Below are 18,572 nucleotides of genomic sequence, written 5' to 3'. Positions count from 1 at the left end.
GAGACATATGTAGATGCAAACAATAGCACATTGTGTAGGATGTCTGATGCTGCTGGGTGCTGTGCAGACCAAAACGGCCAGGAAGGGAGTCAGGCAGTGCTGGTGGGTTGGAGGATGTGGATAGGGGGTTTTGAGTTCAAATAGACCAGGGGAATTCTCCCTGAGGAAACATCCCAGCAAAGATCTGAAGGAAATCGGGCAGCAGGCCTTGCAGGTATGTAGGGAGGAATAAGAACAATCCCTGAAGAGGATCCCGTCTAGCTCTTGTGTGTGTTTTTTTTGTTCGTTTATTAAGGTTTTATTTATATGAGAGAGAAAGAGAGTGTGCACAAGCAGGGAGAGCAGCAGGCAGAGAGAGAGGGAGCAGCAGGCCTCCTGCTGAGCAGGGTGCCCGATGTGGGACTCAATCCCAGGACCCTGGGATCATGACCTGAGCTGAAGGCAGAGGCTTAAATGAGTGAGCCACCCAGGTGTGCCCTGTCTAGGTGTCTGAGAGAAAGCAGAGGAGAGCATGGCTGGAGGGGAGGAAAGGAAGGTAAGCCTGGGAGTTCCTATAAGCATGTTGAAAAGGAAACTTTATCACTACAAAATTTACAGTTTATCTTGTACCTATTGAAGTAGAAACCTTCTGTCTGGGTGGTTTGTACCCCCACATTGTGAGTGGGTGAGTTGGTCCTGTTACCACAATCCTGCCATGTGCTCGCCCAACTCCCCAAATCCGTCCTCATCTTTCGCTCCCCCAGGTTGCCATATCTTGCTCTGTTCTAAAACCCTCTTTACCCCAGCCTAAATCCTCACTGACCCCAAGCCTGTGCTCCCTCACGGCAGACCAGGTCCCGCTGCAGAAGGCAGGCACTTGGACCCCTTCCCTGACCTCACCTTCTTCTGTAAGGCGCAGTGAAAGACAAAGATGAAGACCCCCTGGAAGGCGTTGAAAGTGGTAAAGAGATAGGCCATGACCACCGACTCCTTATTGATGAAGAGCAGGCCGAACGCCCAGGTGAGGCCCAGCAGGAAGAGCAGCGCGATGGCCCCCAGGGCCCAGGATCTGGGGGGGCGGGGAGGGGGACAGGGATGTCAAAGTCCTTGCCGGTGGAGAAACCTCCCCCTGCTGTCATGTGTCCTTCTTCAGGTGGGTCTGGATGCTATATGCAAAGACCCATCTGGGGTGAGTGGGCCTTCTGGTGGGGGGGGGAGGGGGGAAACTGTCTACATAGTGGTATTTTCACCCAGCCAGGGCCTGAGCTTGGGGTTTGGGGTTTTGCAAAGATGAGTCATTTGCCTTCAGCTTTAGGCCATATTTCCAGACCCTTAAACTATCTTTTGCTGCCCATTTCTCTTTAAGTGGCTCTGAATTGGACTTACTTTTCAACTTGCCCTCACCCTAAAAATTATGTCCCCCAAAGCACAGATTGGATATGTTAATACTGTGTTTTCTAATACTTGTTAAGTAGATACACAACAAGCAAAATAAAACACCACGTTTGTCCTTAAAGTCACAACTTGTGATACTGGAGGTGAGCACACCACATTTTAGGAAGCCCTGGGAGAGACCAGGCCTGGTAGGGAGCTATCAGGGGCAGGGGTGTGGGGAAGGGGTGCTCACTTAATGTTGTCCAGGCGACTGGAATCGGGCTTGAGCACAGATGAGCTCCGGACCATCTTGTGCAGGGTCACCATGAGGAACACCAGGTTCACCTGGGGGTGGGGCAGGAGCAGGGCTAGGCTGGGGGGTCCCTTGGGGTCCCTCCACCTCCCAGTGTGAACTCCTGCCCCAGTCTCAGCCTCAACGCCCCCTTCTTCTGGGCCTCCTCTGCTGATGTACCTGACCTCAGGTGCCTGCGGACTGGTAACAACTGTCTGTTAATGTGGCTCCTGGTGGTGGGAGGACAGGGCTCACAGCCTGACACAAGGCAGGGGCTCAAATCACAGTTCCTGGATGGACGGGCTTTGGTATCGGAGCTTTACAGACCCGCTCTGTTCTTGACCTCTTAGTTGGCTGCTCAGTTTCGACGGTTTTCAAACCAGCCCTCTCAGGGCTTGGGGAGCGTGGGGGGCGGGGCTCAAGGGTCAAGGCTAGCTTGTGTGAAGGAGGGAGACATAGTACTGTGGGTACCACCTTCCCACTTACCACGATAACGAAAGAGACAGGTCCGATGAAGCTCCAGATGAAGTAATTGTCCACTCGGAGCCAGCAGCTATAAAGGAAGCGGGACTGGGGTAGACAGAGGTGGGAAAGCCCTTCCCTCCCATCTTAGCCCCCAGGGGCTCTGTAGACCGTGGCCTTAGATCTCAGGAGCAGGAAGGCCACTGCCCTGAAGGTCCTGGCCCAGGGGATTCTGCTGAGCAGGGAGCCAGGCAGGAGAGACCCCGGGGGGATGATGGCGGGGGGACACTCACGCCTTCTCGGTGCCATAGCTGCGGTAGTCGATGGCCGCCGCGATGCCTACTACGAGGGCCGGGAAGCAGTAGCCACCCAGGTAGTAGTACTTGGTGCGGGAGTACTCGCTCTCAAACACTTCCACCAGCAGCAGGTAGAGGTGCACGCCCTCCAGGCACAGCCAGGAGAAGGCGGCCAGGAAGAAGTAGTGCAGCAAGCCGGCGAAGATGGGGCATGCGATCTGGGGGCGGCAGGGAGGGGCACCACAGGTGATGGGCTACCCAGGCCAGCACTGCCTCTCCTCCCACCTGCCTCTGCCCCTAAACCCTGGCCCACCTCATACTGAGTCTTGTCTATCCCGACCAGGAAGAGCAGCTCGGCCAGAAAGAGGTTGATACACAGGTTCTTGTGGATGGTGTTGCGGTCGGTCTGCAGCCCCCGCAAGAAGCAGAAGGTAGAGATACAGATGGCCAGGCAGACGAGGGAGATCACGATGCCCACCCAGGTGATGACCGACAGCAGCAGCTCATTGATGCGGCCTTGGTACTGGGGATAGGAGCAGGGGGCTTGCTCAGCACCTCTGGCCTTGCACTGGCCAGGCTCACCCTGGGCTCAGCCAGGTGCTGGTGGTGCGCAAGGTTATAGGCCATGAGTACCACCAGCGCTGCCAATCTGGCCTTCTGCCCCCTGGCCAACTTGCTGGCCCCCACCCTTCTGTAGGTGGCACGCTCACTTCCTCATGCTCTGGGAGACTTGTGGAGAGATGACAAAGGTGACACCAACTTGCTTCTCCAGAGTGCCTTGGGAGAAGGTGGGACCATGACCAGAAAGAACCAGACATGTGGCCTCCTGCCCCGGGCAAGACTGGTGCCACCCCCCAATGCCCACGAAGCTGGTCTTCCCTGGCACTGCCCATGCAGCGCTCTCTAGGATGCCATGCAAAGCCAGGCCAGCAAGTGGGCCTGCCCAGAGGAGTGGAGCGCCGGCCAGCTTACGATCTCGCGGTGAGCCATTAGCACGGCAAAGTTGGTGAGGTGGCTGCAGGCACACGTGGTATGGGTCTTGTTGGACTCCACCAGGCGGCAGCCCTGGGTTGACCAGTAGCCCAGCATGGAACGCTCCGAGTAGTTCCAGAAGGAGCAGTTAGCATTGAAGTGGTTCTTGGCCTGTTGTGTGGTGGTGGCCGGGCAGTCAGATCCAGGGAGTCCCGTTCCAGCCCCCACACCCAGCTATGGGGATGGTGACAAGCATGAGAAAAGTGCCTGGGGCTCCAGGTGACAGTGTGGGATCTCTGGGGGCAAATGGCCCAAGCTGTTGAGGTGGGGGTTGGATTGGTGCCCCAGGGAGGGGTTGTAACTTGCTCTTGGGGTGGGTGAACGCACAGTGGGGAGAATATACAGCCTGGGGACACGGAAGATGGCGGGACCCCCAGGGGGGGTGGGGACGCCTCAGCTCACCTCCAGGTGGGCCACGGTGAAGATGACAGGGTCCATGAGAAAGACACGACTGGACTCCTTGTTGATGGACGCTGCAATGACCTGCGAGTTCACCACGAGGGAGGCGCCACCGGGGCCACCCGTACCTGCTTCCCCCGCCAGCTTCACTGTGGCATTCTCGGTGGACAAGAAGAGGCCCAGGTTGTTGTAGAGGATGAAGACCACCTTGACCACACCTGGAGAGGAGAAGCACAGCGGGGTGTGCTATCGGTCCTGAGCCAGCATACCTTCAGCCATACCGGCCACGGGGACCTCTGAAGCCAGGCTGTGGCCTAGGTGACAGGGGCTTCGGGAGCCCTTCCATGTGCCATTGCTCAGTTGTAGGCAGCTCCAAATGGCAAGGCAGTATGCCAGGACACATAGGGACTGCATCCCCAGCCCCCACCTCACTTGCTGTGTGACCTCGAGCAAATCTCCAACTTCTCTGAACCTTAGTCTCAAATGGGACAGACCTCCCTGAGCTATGAGAACCGACTGCCATTACACAGGAGTGAGCCCTGCAAACTACAAAGTGTCCTATGCTCTGGGGCTTTGGGGGGACCCCACAAATCCCCTGAAATGTTATGCTTGCTTGAATGGAGAACAACTCTGTGTGTCGTTATGAGCCCCACCCTTTCCTTGGATTTTTCAACCCAATACAATTTAAGAACTGATGTTCTTCATAAGTGAAGCATGGATACCAGCCCAGGGCTTGGGCACTGACCGTTGCGGCTGTTCTGCTTGATGGTGTTGGCGGACAGCTGGATGGAGTTCTCGCTTGGGTATTCCTGAGGGAACACCAGCTCCTGCACTTGGCCCTCCGTGTTTAGGACTGTCACCTCCAGGACTGTGGGGACAGGGCATGGCAGGGCAGGTGGGTTAGGGTCTGTCTCCAGTCCAACGGCCCAGCTGTAGCAAGAGGCCCGAGGCTAGGGCGTCCCTAGCTGGCAGGCCCCATGGTTGAAGATTTGCACCCAATCATGATCTCAGGGTTGGGAGACTGAGCCCTGCATCAGGCTCCATGCTCAACAGAGTCTGCTCGAGATTCTCTCCCTATCCCCCAACTCATGCGCATGCTTGCTCACTCGCTCGCTCTCACAAATAAAATCTTGAAAAAAGAAAGGTGTGCACCTGATCTTGCCCTGGGCATGACTGCAGCACTCACCCACATTCTGTTTGGCAGCCAGGAAGCGGGCGGGCTCCCTGACATTGTCGGCCAGCAGGAAGGCGCCCTCCTCCAGCACATCCAAGAGCATGGTGGCGGTGTGCACCTGCTCTGTGGCATTCATGTCCTTCCAGGACTCCAGAGCCTCTGGCCGCAGCAGGTTGTCCACTGTTTCCACCACAGCCTATGCAGACAAGGGGACGGCACTGTGATTCCCCCCACATCCTCCAGTTCCCTGGGCTGGACTCTGACTCTGCATACCCTCCTCTCGGCCTCCATCCCGTGTTGCGTGGGGCATGCCCACATGATGATGAGGGCTGCCTCACCCCCTCTTGGCCAGCAGGAACCCTCCGGGCCTCACCTTGATGTAGTCTTTGCAAGTTCTCTCCCGCTTGTGCATCTGGGAAAAGAGAGGGAGGCGCTGTCAGCTTTCCTAATGCCAACACTGTCACATCTGGGCCCTGGAAAGCTGGCTCTTCTGCAGGGCTGGGCATGAGCGATACCTGTTCCTAAGGGACCCTCAACCCTAAGGACCTTCCAAGGTTAGCTCAGGAGGAAGATCCAGCATGCCTAGGATCAGTCCTCTCCTCTCTGACCGCTTAGCTTGGAAGTAACAGGCTGGACTCCTCTTGAGCCCTCAGGTCAGTACCCGCCCCCACCACCCCTGGCCCCACTGCCATGCCCCACCTTGTTGTAGTTCTTGCCCGCTGACTCCCGCTCAATGGGCCGCAAGGCCTGTAACTGGGCATCCAGAATATCCAGCAGCTGCTCCATCAGCTTCACGGAGGACGACACGTCACCGGCATAGATGGAGCCTCGGGTGTGACGGGCCAGCTCGCTGGCAATGTTGGCTGCGTTCTCCCCACTCTTGATCTGTGTGAGGTGGGAGTAGGGACCCCCAGCTATCTCAGAGACCATCTTGCTTCCCACATGTTCCCTTTTCACCTGCCCAGCCTGCTTGGCCCCTCTCCTCCCTCCCTCTCTGACCCCTTCTCCCTCCCCATCCATCTCTGTTCCCTCTGTAGGCCAGGGAGGGGACCCACATAGTCCTGGCTCCCAGACCTGCCCATTTGTCTCCCTAATTGCTCTACTGCCCCCAGTGTGCCTTGTGCCCGGCCACCCAGGGCCCAGTGTGCAAGCAAATGTGCCCATCTGGGAGAGACAGCTGCTGCTGGTACCTTCTGGGCCACCTGGTTGACCCAGGGGGAGGTGCAGTTGCTGAGGTCAGGGCCCCGGGGGTTCCAGAGCCCCAGGGCTGGTAGACACTGGAAGGAGGCAATTCCTGCAGGGACAGACAGGAACAGAGAAGGGAGCCACAGGGAAGGAGAGAAAGAGGGGCCACAGCGGGGAAAGGAGATGACAGGGGGACAGATAAGTGAAGAGAGGTGAAGGAAACACGGAAGACCAGACATGAAGAGGGCCGGACAGTCAAGAGAGGCGTCACTGTGAGGTGACATAAGCTACTCATCACTTCTAAGCTCCCCCTCTTGGCTCCTCTTCCTTCCATCTTTGTCTCCCAGAAACGGAACTTTCTAGCAAAGTCCATCTTCAAAGCCCCTTCTCCCTTAAACCTCTTCAGACCCTCCCCTTGGATCGCTCCACTTGGGAGCACATGCTCCTGGCCCCACCCCGCCTGTCACTTCAGCAGCTCTCTGGGCTGCCACTGGCTGCTCCGGGGCCCGGTCCGTCTCAGTGTGAAGCCGGGGGCCCAAGTCACCTCCTGTGGGCTCCCTTCATGGTCTGCCTGGCACTGCAAGAGGGGACAGGGCAAGGGGACTCACTGAGCTGCTCCCAGGCCCCGAGAGCTCTGCTGGGCTCTGGGAACACAGCTGCAGGTGTCAGGTGCAAGCCCTGTCCTCGTAAAGCCCACACTCTGGCAGGGGAGACAGACAGGTGCGTGGGCTGAGTGGTGGGATGTTCCCTGGCCCTTCCCTGGCCAGACTGGGTTTGGCCCCTCCCCGAGTCAGCCACAGTGAGGGGACTACAGCCTCTGTACTCACCTCGGGTCCCCTTGGGGCAGGGCCTCTCGACCAGCATGCCCTGCTGGGTGGCCGGCCACTGGACCCGCCGCACCTCTCGAGGTTCACAGAAGAGCTCTGGGGACACATGCAGATTGGGGGCGGGGGGCCGCCGGGTGCTGGGAGCCAGGGCTGTGGCTGGAGGCAGGTCAGGTCCCAGCTGGTTGATGGCGCCCACCGGGTGTGTGGTGAGGGGCACTCGGCGGAGCGGGGTGGTGGCCGCAGGAGAGGCCGTGCTGGTGAGGGGTGTGGGTCGGGCTGTGGTGGTTGTGCTGAGAGGCGGGGAAGTGGCTGGGCCTGGAAGGGAAGAGGGTATACAAAACAGAGTCACCCCGTGCCCGGGGCCCTGCCATGGCATGCCCAGGCATGCTAGTATCTTCCCCGAAGAGGGAGGATATCCTGGTCACCACTGGGTCTGGGAGATCTCCCCTGGCCTCTCTCTGTCCCCAAGACCATCTAAAGCATCAGAAAGCAGTAAAAATTCACTTGAGTGTAGCCTGAGGTCTGAGAGCAACCAAAGAGAACCTGCCAGGAATGGGATGTGTTAACACAGCCTCCTCCCATTCTCATTCTGCTCTCATTCTGGTCGCTATAACCTGGCAGGGTCCCTTCCCTGTGAGGGCTTTAGTTCCCCATTATGCAAATAAGGGTGGCCTGGCTCAGGCTCTCCAGTGCCCTGGGGCTGCTCAGAGAGGGCTGTGGGGCTGAGGGCGGCTGAGAGAGACTGCAGCAGGACCCTCACCCTCAGTACTGGCAGCTGGGCTTTGTTCTGTGTCACTGATGGGGGCCTCCACCCAGGGTTGTGGCTGATGAAGGTTCTAGGATTAGGAGTGCACAGGCCCCTGAGGGAGGTGGTGCAACTTAGTGGTTAGGAACTCGGAGTCCAGAGTTACTCCTCAAAGGAGTAAACTAACCCGCTGCCCAGTGCCTCAGTTTACCTCACGAACCCTGACAACTGAACGAGTTAACTGTGAACCGCTTAGACCAGCCTCTGTCCGGTGCTGTGTGATTCTGCCCTCCAGGGATCCCTGGGGACACCTCCAGGTCCCAGCTCCCAGCACACAGCGTGCTCCCCCCACCCTGGGGCCGAGGCGGCAGAGTAAGGGGGAGCCGTGCCTACCGGCACTGGGGTCTGGCGGCCCGAACTCCAGGCTGTAGCGCACCACGAAATAGTTGTTCCAGACGTACAGCTGGTTGTCGCGAGGGTTGTAGTCCACGGAGGAGACGAACTGGTAGGGGTTGGGGAAGGCCAGACTGACCGGCTCCTCGCGGTTGGCATTGGTGTTGAAGGCGTAGTCCACGCGGTTGCCGGCCGCCTCGCTGTCGTCATCCACGTACACAGAGCGCAGCACGTACAGGACTCCGCACACCATGAAGGCGTTGGACGCCGAGCGCTTGTCGTAGCCCGTCTCCCATGTGCCCTCGAAGCGCAGCGTGTAGGGGTTGAGCTGGCTCACCACCAGGCGCCCGTTGTTGCCCTCAGTGGCGTAGATGACCCACAGCCCGTTCTCGTCCACAGCCAGGTCGATGTCCGTCTTGCCCCCCCAGCGGTAGGGCGACGTGTCGTGGTAGTTGGCCGTGTTGATCACGGTCTCCCCGCTCTTGATGCGCGTGCGCAGATCGTACTTGACGATGTTGCGCGTGCGCTCCTTGTTGTAGAAGACCGCGCCGTCGTAGACCACGAAGCCCGTGCCGTCCACGCGGTTGGGCAGGCGGTAGGTGGTGGTGTGGCGCGAGGCCACGTAGTCCTCCCACGAGGCGTACTCCGTTAGCGTGTCCGTGCGGTAGGGGATCCAGGGCATGACGTAGATACGGTCGCCCGCCTGCAGCGGGTCCTTGCACCATGCGCCAGACTGGTGTTCCGACTCGTGCGTGGACGTGGGCTCCAACACCTTCTGTAGGGTCCCTGGGCACACGAAGACTGGGCCAGGCGGGTGGGCGGGCAGGCGGGGAGGACACGGGGAGAGGAGGAGCGGAGGGGGGAGAGAAAGAGGCAAGTTGGTCACGTAGCCTGGGGTAGCCAGGCTGTCCCCTCCTGCTGCTGCAGTCACGGTTGCTTGGTAGGGCTGGTGATGGGAAGGGGGTTTCCGGGCTGGGACCCCTGCCCTGCCCAGCTGCCCCTCTCCCTGGAGATGTCAACCCTGGAGGCCATTAAGAGCAGGGTTAGTGGGGGGGAGGGGGGAGAGGTGGTGCCCCTCTTTCCTTCCCTGGCTGCTGGAGACCCCACAGGCTGGGGATAAAGGGTTTGGCAAGAGCCCTCCCAGACTTCCTCATGTGCCTTAAGTGGGGGCGGAAAGATCCCCTCCCTGCAGCCACTCCTGGCTTTGAGGTTCCAGGGACTCAGTGCCCTGCTCCTTTGCCATCGTCACAGCCCCCTATGGAAGAGCTAGGGTCGAGGGTCCCATCCTTCACCAACCACACCAGGATACAAGATTTTGTTTGTTTTCTCCCTCCCCCCGCCACCTCCGGCAAAAATTGCAAGGTAGAGTGATGTTTCCGTACCCACTGTGGGTGTCAGGAGTGCCCCCCTATTCCAGGGTAGAGGAGGCACCCAAAGTTCCTGACGCAGCCTGTGCCCCGCCCCCCACACCCAGTACCCACGTAATCAGTAGGTGAGGAAGGGTTTTTGGAAAAGTCCAGCCCCTCCCACAGGGTGCCCAGCCCTGCCCCCAGCCGGCAAGGTCTCTCATGGGGCCTGTTCAGCAGCAGACTCTGACACTGGTGCACAGGGGAGGGGGGTTGGGGACATGGGAAAGGAGGGGGCTCCCCAGGAGAGTTGGGGAGGGGGGAGGAGAGCTGCGTGGAGGGAAGAGAGACAAGGTGGGGGGCCTCGGCGAGGTCCTGGCTCCAAGGGAGGCACGCTGGAGACCACCTGGGAAGAAAGGGTTAGTGCTGGCGAGGAGAGAGGGGTGAGCAGAGAATTCACTCCAAGGCCCAGGCCCGACTGAGGGTCCCTCGGGGGGGCAGTCCCAGGTCCAGCTCAGAGGGGGCAAGGGAGGGAACCAGGAGCTAGGATAAAGACCCAGCCCGCCCCAGCCAGGCCCCCCCCACCCTCCCCTGCCCCGGACCCCGATTTACCTGCAACCATCCCCGGCTCGGGAGGAGGGACCAAGGCAGCGCTGATGTCAGAAAGGTGGGGGGCCCCGCCCCACCCCCCCATTCCCTGAAAAGGAGGAAAACCTCAACTGCATCTCGTTGGCCGCCGCCGGCCTGCCCACCCTTGCCCCGTCACATCCCAGTTCCACCTGCTCTTAGCCTCCCCTTACTGACCCAGTAGGGGTCTGGACTTGGGAGTGGTGATGTCCAGATACCCCTCCATCCAGGATGGCTGGGCCTCCCTCTCACCACCCTGCTGGCTAAACCCACAGACAGGCCAGGGTGAGGGTTTGCAGTGAATTCTCTGCTCCTGCTTGGCCTGTCACCAAAGCAGCTGGCCCTAAGCGGAACAGGGAGGGCTGGGACCCAGTGCGGGGTTGGGGGGGGGGCAGCCCCAGTGGCAAGAGGGTCATGGACAGGCACCACTCCTCATTCCCCCACTTCAGCCTCACTCTGTGATAGGCTTAGGTGGGGGGATATCTAGCCCTCCCTTCACAGCATCAGGGACAGCTAGGCTCCAGGGGCCCCAGGTGCAAAGCAGCCAGGAGCACACCCTGTTTTAGGAGGGGGAGGAGAGCCTGGGACCCAGAAGTGAGCAGGAACCAGAGGGATCCTGGCTTGCATCCTGGGGCTCCGCCATCTCCTTGTCCCCAATACCCTGAGGGGTTGGCCTGCACCCTGTGTCCAGCACACCTGGCCTCCACCTTCTTCCTCTGTGCCCAGGTCTCCCCTCTCCCCAAGCCAGGACCCCTGCCAGCTCTGTGGCCCCTGAGCAGACATGTCTGTGTGTGTGAGGGGGCAGTGGGAGGTCTCAAAGCCTGACCTGGTCAGAAGGGTTTGGAGAAGGAAAACATGGTTAGAGGTTACCCTGGGGAAGGGGGAGAAGATGAGGAAGGGTCTGCCTGGGGCCTTTGACAGTAAGGACCCCTCCCCAGCACCAAGCTCCCAACACCTCCTCTTCCCTCCCCCCTCCCCACCCCACCCTTGAAGAGAAAAGATCCAGGGCTGCGGTATCAACCACCACCGGTATCCAAACCACCACCGGGCCTGTAAGAAGAGTGTCTGGTGCTGGGTGCGAGAGAGAGTCAGGGAGAGAGAGAGAGGGAGAGTGGCGGGGCAGTGAGGGTTGGGGGCCTGGGCTGGCTGCCCAGGCCTCTCTGAGATGGGGGAGGGCAGGGGGAGGGGAGCAGCTTGGAGGGACCCCGCCCCACTTTCCTCAAAGGGGATGCTCCACAGACCACCGTAATTTCAAGGCAAGAGCGATCCTGCAAGGATGGCTCACCACGGGCCCTGTCCCCACAGCCAGCCTCACAGCTGTCAATTTCCCAAAAATTTCCGGGGAAGACAGACCATCCCCAACATCCCACCCTCCAAGTTCCTCTGCTGCAAGCCCTCCCCTCTCCAGATGCAGGGAAGGGCTCCACCCACCATGGAGTTTTCCTGTTCCTCGGCTGAGGGCTAACCCCACAAGAAATTACAGTGCTCAAGAAATTACGGTGTTCGTGGAAGTCCCCAGACCCGGCCTATACCTCCCCCAACCACCCCCCCCCCCCCCGCCGCCCCGTCCTCTAACCAAAACAGCCCAGAAGAAACCCTGACTGCAGCTTCGCAAGTGTTTCAGAACCAGAGAAAATGTTCCCCCACCCAGCACTCCCCCCACCATGAGGCCCACCCCCGCCCCTTTGCCACCAATTTGGCAGACTGCCCTCTCAGGGCTGGGAGCAGCTTTACATCCCTCCCCAGGGCTGGGCCCCCCGGCCGGTCAAGGATGGGGGTTGGGGGTGAGGGGAAACGGGTGCTCCGTGCTCCAAAACAGCTCTGGGCCTTGGAAACGCCAAACCAGAAGGAACTTATGCCACCAGAAGCCCGAGAGATAGAAGGAATCTGCTCCCCAAAAGGAAAACAAAGGTGTCCCCTCCATCCCACCTCCCCTGAGCCAGACACATGGTACAAAAGTTGGGGCAGGAAGAAGAGAAAGAAGACCGCTCACCCCCACGTACTCTGCCCCCAGTCAGGAGCCAGAGAAGGGGGTCCCTCCCTCCCCTCCCGCCCTGGATGCTTACACACTTCTCCTGAAGGAGGCAAAATAAGTATGAGAGAAGGCCAGGTCCCCCCGCAAGGGCTGGGACTAGGAAGGAGGGACAGGGAGACAGAGAGAGAAAAAGAGGCAGAGAGAGAGAGAGAGAGACAGAAGGTCCTGCCCGTGCTCAGAGAGGAGCTTCCTCGGGCGTCTGGCAGGTGGAGTCGCCCGTGGGGGCACCAGGGCTGGCCCCACCGGGAGGACACCCGGGGTGGGGGACACCAACTGGCCCCAGTTGGGGTGGGGAGAAGAAGGGGCCGGGCAGGGAGGGCGGGGCACATGAGTACGGTACAGGCGAGAACAAAGTGTGAGTTAGGGGTTAGCATTGGTAACAGTGCGTTTACCTTTCTGCTCCACTTCTACTTTAAGCATCGGAAGAGAGAGAGAAAACAAATTGAAAAAAAAATGTGCAAGAAAAAAAAGAGAAAAAAAAAGATTAAATTGCTTTCGTTTCTTATCTGGCAACATGCCCCCTTTTCCTTCCTTTCCTCATCCTGGTTCCCCAACCCCGAAGGCAGCAGCAGCTCAGCCCCCGCCCCCAAGTCCCTTTCTCTGGGGAGGGTGTCGGGGAGACAGTCACAGGGAGGGGGAGACACGCGAGGACAGAGACCAAGAGAGACACAGGGGAGGGGGTACAAACAGGCAGGTGGACAGGCCCTCAGACAGGTGGGGGCACCCTCAGTGTGGTGGGGGTTGGGGAGGGGGGAGCTTCAGCTGGAAGGTGGGCTCTGGTTAGGGGAGCACTGGGGAGGGGGTGGTGGGGGTGAAAGGGCCACCCAGTTCCCTCCCCCTCTGCACAACCCACCTGCTGCCCTCCTGCCGGAAGCAGGGGCCCAGGGGGAGGGGGGGGCCAGTGCCTCCAGGGGCCTGGATGCCCCCAGCTGGGAGAACATGCTGAACCCCCCTACTTTCTGTGCTGGCCTTGCGAGAGTCCAGCTGAGTTCCCCCCAAGCCCTCACAACCCAAGAAAAGCCAACACAGAGAGAGAGGGAGGCGGAGCAGGCAGGGCCCCTGGGCCTCAGAGAGCCGGGTGGGGGAGACAGAGGCAGAGAAGGAAGAGGCTGGGGTGGGGGGGGACGTCACAGACAGCACGTGGGGGCACAGACACGCTCCCACGCTCCCCCGGGGCCAGCCTGTGGCTCAGTTTGTCTGCCCAGCACCCACCCCCCGACCCGGGGGCCCAGGAGCCAGGAGCTCCCTGCCTGCTGCCCGGTGGGCGGGCGCACCTGAGGGAGGAAGGGGCACGGTTAGAATGTGCTCAGCTGCAAGGCAAATCCAGCGTTAGTCGGGCCTGTCTGGGGTGTGTCTGTGTGTGTGGCGGGGGAGTCCCACACACCCACTGCCCCCTCCCCGTGGCGGGCCCCTGCACCCATCCCTGACTCGCCTGCACCAGCACTGGGGTCACCCCAGCCTCTGAAGCCCAGGGCCAGACGGCTGCCCAGGCTGCTCCCCCTTCAGGCTCTGTGTCCCTGGCCCCTCAGGAACCTCTGACCAGGGCGTCGCTCTCCTGCCACTGCTCTAGAGGCACAAGCAGGGGTTCTACAGGGGAGAGTTTGGCTTCCTTCCCAGCGCCTCATCCAGGGCCTGGCACACAGGAAGTGCTCAGCGACCACGAACAGTGGGGGACAAGTGAGTGCCCCGCCTCCCTGTTCTCTGGCCTGGCTTCTGTCACCCTTGGAACGCCTTCTTCTGGAACCAGGAGCTACACCCCCTCAGCCCTGGGTTCTGCCTGTTGAGGGCACACGTGGCCCCACGGTGTCCCAGACACATTCACTGTGTGTCCTGCCTCCCCCGGGGCTCAGGCTCGCTCTAAGTCAGACCGGGGCTGCCCATCGCCTGGGCCATCCTGGTCTCCATGGGTCACGGCCCCCGGCCCACACTCAGGGGGGGAGGGAGGGTCAGCTTCAGAAGGTCCTATGCCTCTTTCCTCCCTGTGCCCTCTAACTTGTTTCTTGCTTCTTTACCCACATGATGCCAACTTGCTTTGGACTCCACTTGGACTAAGGGATGTTTTTCCCGCCCTTTATCTCACCTGCCTCGGGAGGGTTTGTGATCATCATCTGTCATTCGTTTTGTTTTTCATTTCCAACAGCAATAACTGGTAAAAAATCACTACGAATAGTCACAACAAAAGCAATGACTACCAAGCGCCTCCTGCTTCCTAAGTGATCAAGTGCTAGGTACTTCCCAGGCAGTCTTTCCAGAAACCTGTCTACACACGGGGAAACAGGCTCAGCACAGTGAAGCGACACAACGGAGGCCACGCAGTTGGCAAAAGTGGGCACCGTTTCTTTCATATATACTTAGGGCACAGGGTGCAGGAGGAGCTTTACCCATGTTCTCTCTGCTCCTGGCAGCATCCCCCAGAAGGGACCCTCTCCCAGCATCACAGATGAAGACACGAGCTAAGCTGGCTTGGGCAGGCACCTGTACCATTACTGAGCACATCCTGAACCAGGCTCAGGTCTGGGCGCTGGGGGGTGAGGACAAAGCCTCTGCCCTGGGGAGAGTTTGCATCCAGCACTTGGCCACAGGGAGTGGGCTCCGTGGCCAGCCCTGGGCCGGGCACCTCATACGTGTGCTCTCCTGGCCTCTCGCCTCCTTCTGCAGCAGCTCAGAGAAGTTTAAGTCATTTGCTCAAGTTTCAGAGTCAGAAAATCTAAGAGGCAGGCCAAGCCTCAAACCCAGCCTGAGTTCCCCGCTGTGCAATGCTCCCAGCCTCCCGCCTCCCGCCCGTGCTGCCCCGGCCATGGGGGTGGGTGGAGAGTGTCCCCAGTGCTGTGGGGAGGCTTCAAGGATCAGATGGGCTTCCCCCTCAGATGGCGGCTGGAGGCCTGAGTTGCTGAAAGGAAAGGGTGAGGAGTAAAAGAAGGTTATGGAAGCACATAAGTGATCCTGTTTCCCCTGGCACGTAGGTCATCACCTGCGAGGAGAAATCAAAGGTTGAGGGGGGAGGCTGGGGTGGGAGGGCAGAGGAGGGAGAGTCACAGGGCCTCCTGCTCCCCTGCCCCCCTCACTCAGACTCTCTGGTGGCCCTGCCTCCTCCCCCATCTGCCCGGAGGCCCTACCTCCAGGTTGGCTACATGAAGCTGGCAGGGAGAGGAGGGAAATGGATGATGGGGAGAAGGGAAGGGACAGTGAGGGCAGGAAAGAAGGGCCATGTTAAGAGCAGAATGCTGAGGAGGAGAGACCCTGTCTTTGTTGGTTCCCTTTGACTAGATGCAAGAAAGCCAGGCCCCTGGCTCCCCAGATCACCCTCCTCAGGTTTCCTGGGGACCACCCCAGTCCAACATGGCAGCACTTCCCTTGCAGACAGGAAGTGCTATCATGGTAATGGGCACACTAACCAGGAGATAGGTATCTGTGGAAGATGCCCCTAGCCCTCCACACCAGATCTGCCGCCAGGCCTCCAAGGGCGGTCTGCCTCTCGGTGGGTTTGGAGTCCTGCTTCCAGGACTGGGAAGCAGCAGGACTGGGAGTACATGAGAGGTGAGGGGGACGAGAGAAAGAACAGGGAGCTGAGGAAAGAAGGGAAGTGAGTGAGAGGGAAGAGTGGGTGTGTAAGGGGTGGTCAGAAAGGGAAGGGAGGTAGGGAGGTTGGAGGGCAGCTGGTCCAGGTCCAGGTCCAGGGAACCAGGAGACAGGGAGATGCACCAAGCAAGTTCTGGGGTGTGGCCTTGAAGGGTGTAAATGAGCCCTTCCACCTATGAAGGGGCAAGGTTAGCGGGCCAGGGTAACAAGAGTGGGAGAAGGTGTCCTGTGGACAGGGACAGAGCCTGGGAGGGTGGGGGTGGAGCAGGGACTGACTAGGGGCAGGGGTCTGGGAGGAGACAGTGTGTGAGGGAGGGAGCAGGCTCTGCTGCCCCCCGCTGTGCCTGTCCTAACTTGGCTGTGTGTGTGTGTGTGTGTGTGTGTGCGCGCGCACACGCGCGCATCCACGTAAGGTCAAGGCGTCTCCTCCTCACTTGCTTCTGGGAGGGGGAAGGGCCCGTGTCCGCATGAGGAACAAGATGACTCACTGTAGGGGACACAGTCGTACTGCACCTCCAGGTACTTGTAGGTCCCAGGACAGGGGTCAGGAAAGGCGTCAGAACCGGCAACCACCACGCACTGGGTGCGGTTGTTACACCTGCAGAGAAGAGATGAGGAGCTAGGAAAAGACTGGCCTAGAATGGGGCGGGGTTGGGGGGGTGCATTCAGGGTCAGGAGAGGAATGGGCCCAAGTGGAGACGGAATTGTGGGGACCAAGGCCCGGGGCCTGTGGGGACATCATCTTCTGTGTCCTCCCTCCTCTCCCTTTCCCAAGAGCCAGGCTTCTGCTCTTGGCCCCACAGGGCAGCAAGCTCAGGGCACCCCTGCCCCGTAAACTGCTTCCCCAGCTCCCTGTCCTCACATCCCAGCTGCGTGTCACTGACGCCATTCTGTCCCTGGCATTTTTCCCAAATGGGCTGGAAAGCTCCTCCCCGTTCACGGAAGAGTGAGACGTGAAGCCACGTGTACGAGGCGGCATCTCTGCCAACACGCTGTTGACAAGAGGCTCACAGTGCCTGCCCGTGTCCCCCTTGGGCCACGCCTTACATGGGTCTCGCACTCTGGGTGGCGCTGACTTGAGGACCTGCGGTTAGGACAGTGGCCGTCTCTTCACCTCACATACAAGCCATTCTCCGTGCCCCCTGGGGACTCGGAGTCCCCACCAACTTCTGGGAGCCTAACTAATATACAAAGGGAAGCCGACGTATGAACAGAAAGATGTTTCTCCTGTGCCGTCTGTCTCTCCAGTCGAGGTCTCTGGGCCCTACCGCAGGCCAGGTCTCGGCGGGGCAGGACATGACTTCATGAGGGTTTGCTCCTCAACGCCCTTAAAACCTGAGCCTTGACCTCTGAAGGTTAAGCCGTGAGTTGCCTGTGACCCAGCAGCTTTGTCCCCCAAGGAAGGGGGAAGCAGTGGCTCAAACCACTGCTTATATGTCAGTGCTCTCAGCGACATCATTTACACAACTGCCAGAGGTAGGAACAGCCCAGGTGTCGGCTGGCAGAGGATGGCTAAGCATAGCGTGGTCCATCCACACAGCGGAATATGATCTAACCATTAAAAAGAAGGCTCGGGTGTGCCACGACGTGGACAAACCCGAAGATACTGTGGAGCCAAAGGAGTCAGGCCCCGAAGGCCGCATTCCGTGATCCTCGGACGTAGAAGCGACAGAAAGCGGATCGGTGGCTCCCAAGGGCTGGGGGAGGGGAGGGTGGCGGTCACGGCTCCCGGGGATGGCGTTTCCTGTTGGGGAGATGCTCCGAAACCAGAGGAAGGTGGCTGGTGCGCCACACTGCGAATGTACTAGCCACCACTGAACTGCTCGCTTTGAAGTGGTGGACATGTTAGGTGAATTTCACCTCAATATCCAGAAGAGAAAACGGCTGGACGCCGCGCGTCCCAGCCTCCCCTGCAGCTGGCAGTACTCGGGACTGAGTTCCGGTGGGGGACGGGGATGAGCCCGAGGTGGCCCATAGAACGGCTGGGTGGAGAGCCTCTGAGACAGAGGGAAGCATGGGCTGAGGATCTTCTCCCCTACGATCTGGTTTAGGCCACTCTGCCTGTTCCGGGGTGTCTCCATCAGAGCAACAGGGCTGTACCTGAACCTGGAGCCTCACCTCCAGGCTTTAAGATGGCAGGGCGGCCGCCTCGCACTCCCTGGGCCTCTGGAACTACACGGTTCAGCGTTCCCCCTTTTGGAACCGAGAACCCATGAAAGCCAGAACTGGGCCAGCTGACAGCAGCTGGGGGGATGCTGGGGGGACCATGGAGACCCCGCAGCCCCAAGGCTGGTGCTGAAGGGATGAGGTGGCCAAGGAGAAAGCTGGAGGCAGGAGGTGGGAGGAGAGGGATTCCCAAGGAGGTCAGGGCACAGCCTAAGCAAAGGCCGGAAAGCTGGATTAGGGCAGCTCATGCAGGGGAGTCACACAGGGAAGGGGGAGGAGGGGGAGGCCTGCTGGACAGGTGTTGTGTTTGAGGGAACAAAGGTGGGGGGCAGGGAATGAGGTGGCTCCAGCCTGGCCCACTGGTCTGAGCCACGTGACCACACCTGTCCCCTGCCCAAAACTCTCTGGAGGCTCTCCGTGACCCTGCCCGGTGACTTATTCTAGAATCCTCTGTCAACATTTAAGGAGCTGCAGAGCTGGCTCCAGCCCTCCTTTCCTTCTTCTGTTCTATGCTCTGGGCCCTGAAGGGAACCTTGCCCTCTGTCAGGCGTTTAGCAAAAAATGCAGTGAGTGCCTGCTATGTATCTGGCTGGGGACACAGCAGTGACAGACACAGCACACTGTCCCCATGGGGCTGACAGCCCAGTGAGGGAAGACAAAC

The 18,572-nt window shown here is 59.8% G+C and overlaps 1 protein-coding gene across 5 annotated transcripts in view; it reads right to left on the bottom strand.

Annotated features, from left to right (window-relative positions):
• The window catches only part of ADGRL1 (adhesion G protein-coupled receptor L1), a 44,743-nt gene that overhangs the window by 5,436 nt on the left and 20,735 nt on the right, over window positions 1-18,572 (bottom strand). For 2 of the 5 annotated variants that reach the window (XM_080799375.1, XM_080799377.1), the window contains exons 4-19: window positions 16,234-16,343; window positions 12,559-12,576; window positions 8,159-8,959; window positions 7,021-7,335; window positions 6,199-6,302; window positions 5,708-5,893; window positions 5,382-5,420; window positions 5,021-5,204; window positions 4,580-4,702; window positions 3,838-4,052; window positions 3,376-3,546; window positions 2,717-2,926; window positions 2,401-2,621; window positions 2,132-2,198; window positions 1,607-1,698; window positions 880-1,048 (exon numbers count right to left, since the gene is read on the bottom strand). In XM_080799375.1, the coding sequence (XP_080655501.1) occupies window positions 880-1,048; window positions 1,607-1,698; window positions 2,132-2,198; window positions 2,401-2,621; window positions 2,717-2,926; window positions 3,376-3,546; window positions 3,838-4,052; window positions 4,580-4,702; window positions 5,021-5,204; window positions 5,382-5,420; window positions 5,708-5,893; window positions 6,199-6,302; window positions 7,021-7,335; window positions 8,159-8,959; window positions 12,559-12,576; window positions 16,234-16,343 (3,025 nt within the window). Of the gene's footprint in view, window positions 1-879; window positions 1,049-1,606; window positions 1,699-2,131; window positions 2,199-2,400; window positions 2,622-2,716; window positions 2,927-3,375; window positions 3,547-3,837; window positions 4,053-4,579; window positions 4,703-5,020; window positions 5,205-5,381; window positions 5,421-5,707; window positions 5,894-6,198; window positions 6,303-7,020; window positions 7,336-8,158; window positions 8,960-10,116; window positions 10,202-12,558; window positions 12,577-16,233; window positions 16,344-18,572 lie in introns of those variants that run through there. The other 3 variants (XM_080799376.1, XM_080799378.1, XM_080799379.1) reach the window with 2 other exon arrangements.

The sequence above is a fragment of the Martes martes genome (assembly GCF_963455335.1).
Source record: "Martes martes genome assembly, chromosome: 1".
Classification (NCBI taxonomy): domain Eukaryota; kingdom Metazoa; phylum Chordata; class Mammalia; order Carnivora; family Mustelidae; genus Martes; species Martes martes.
Note: the sequence above shows the minus strand (reverse complement) of the source record. Positions and strands in the feature narration are given on the sequence as shown.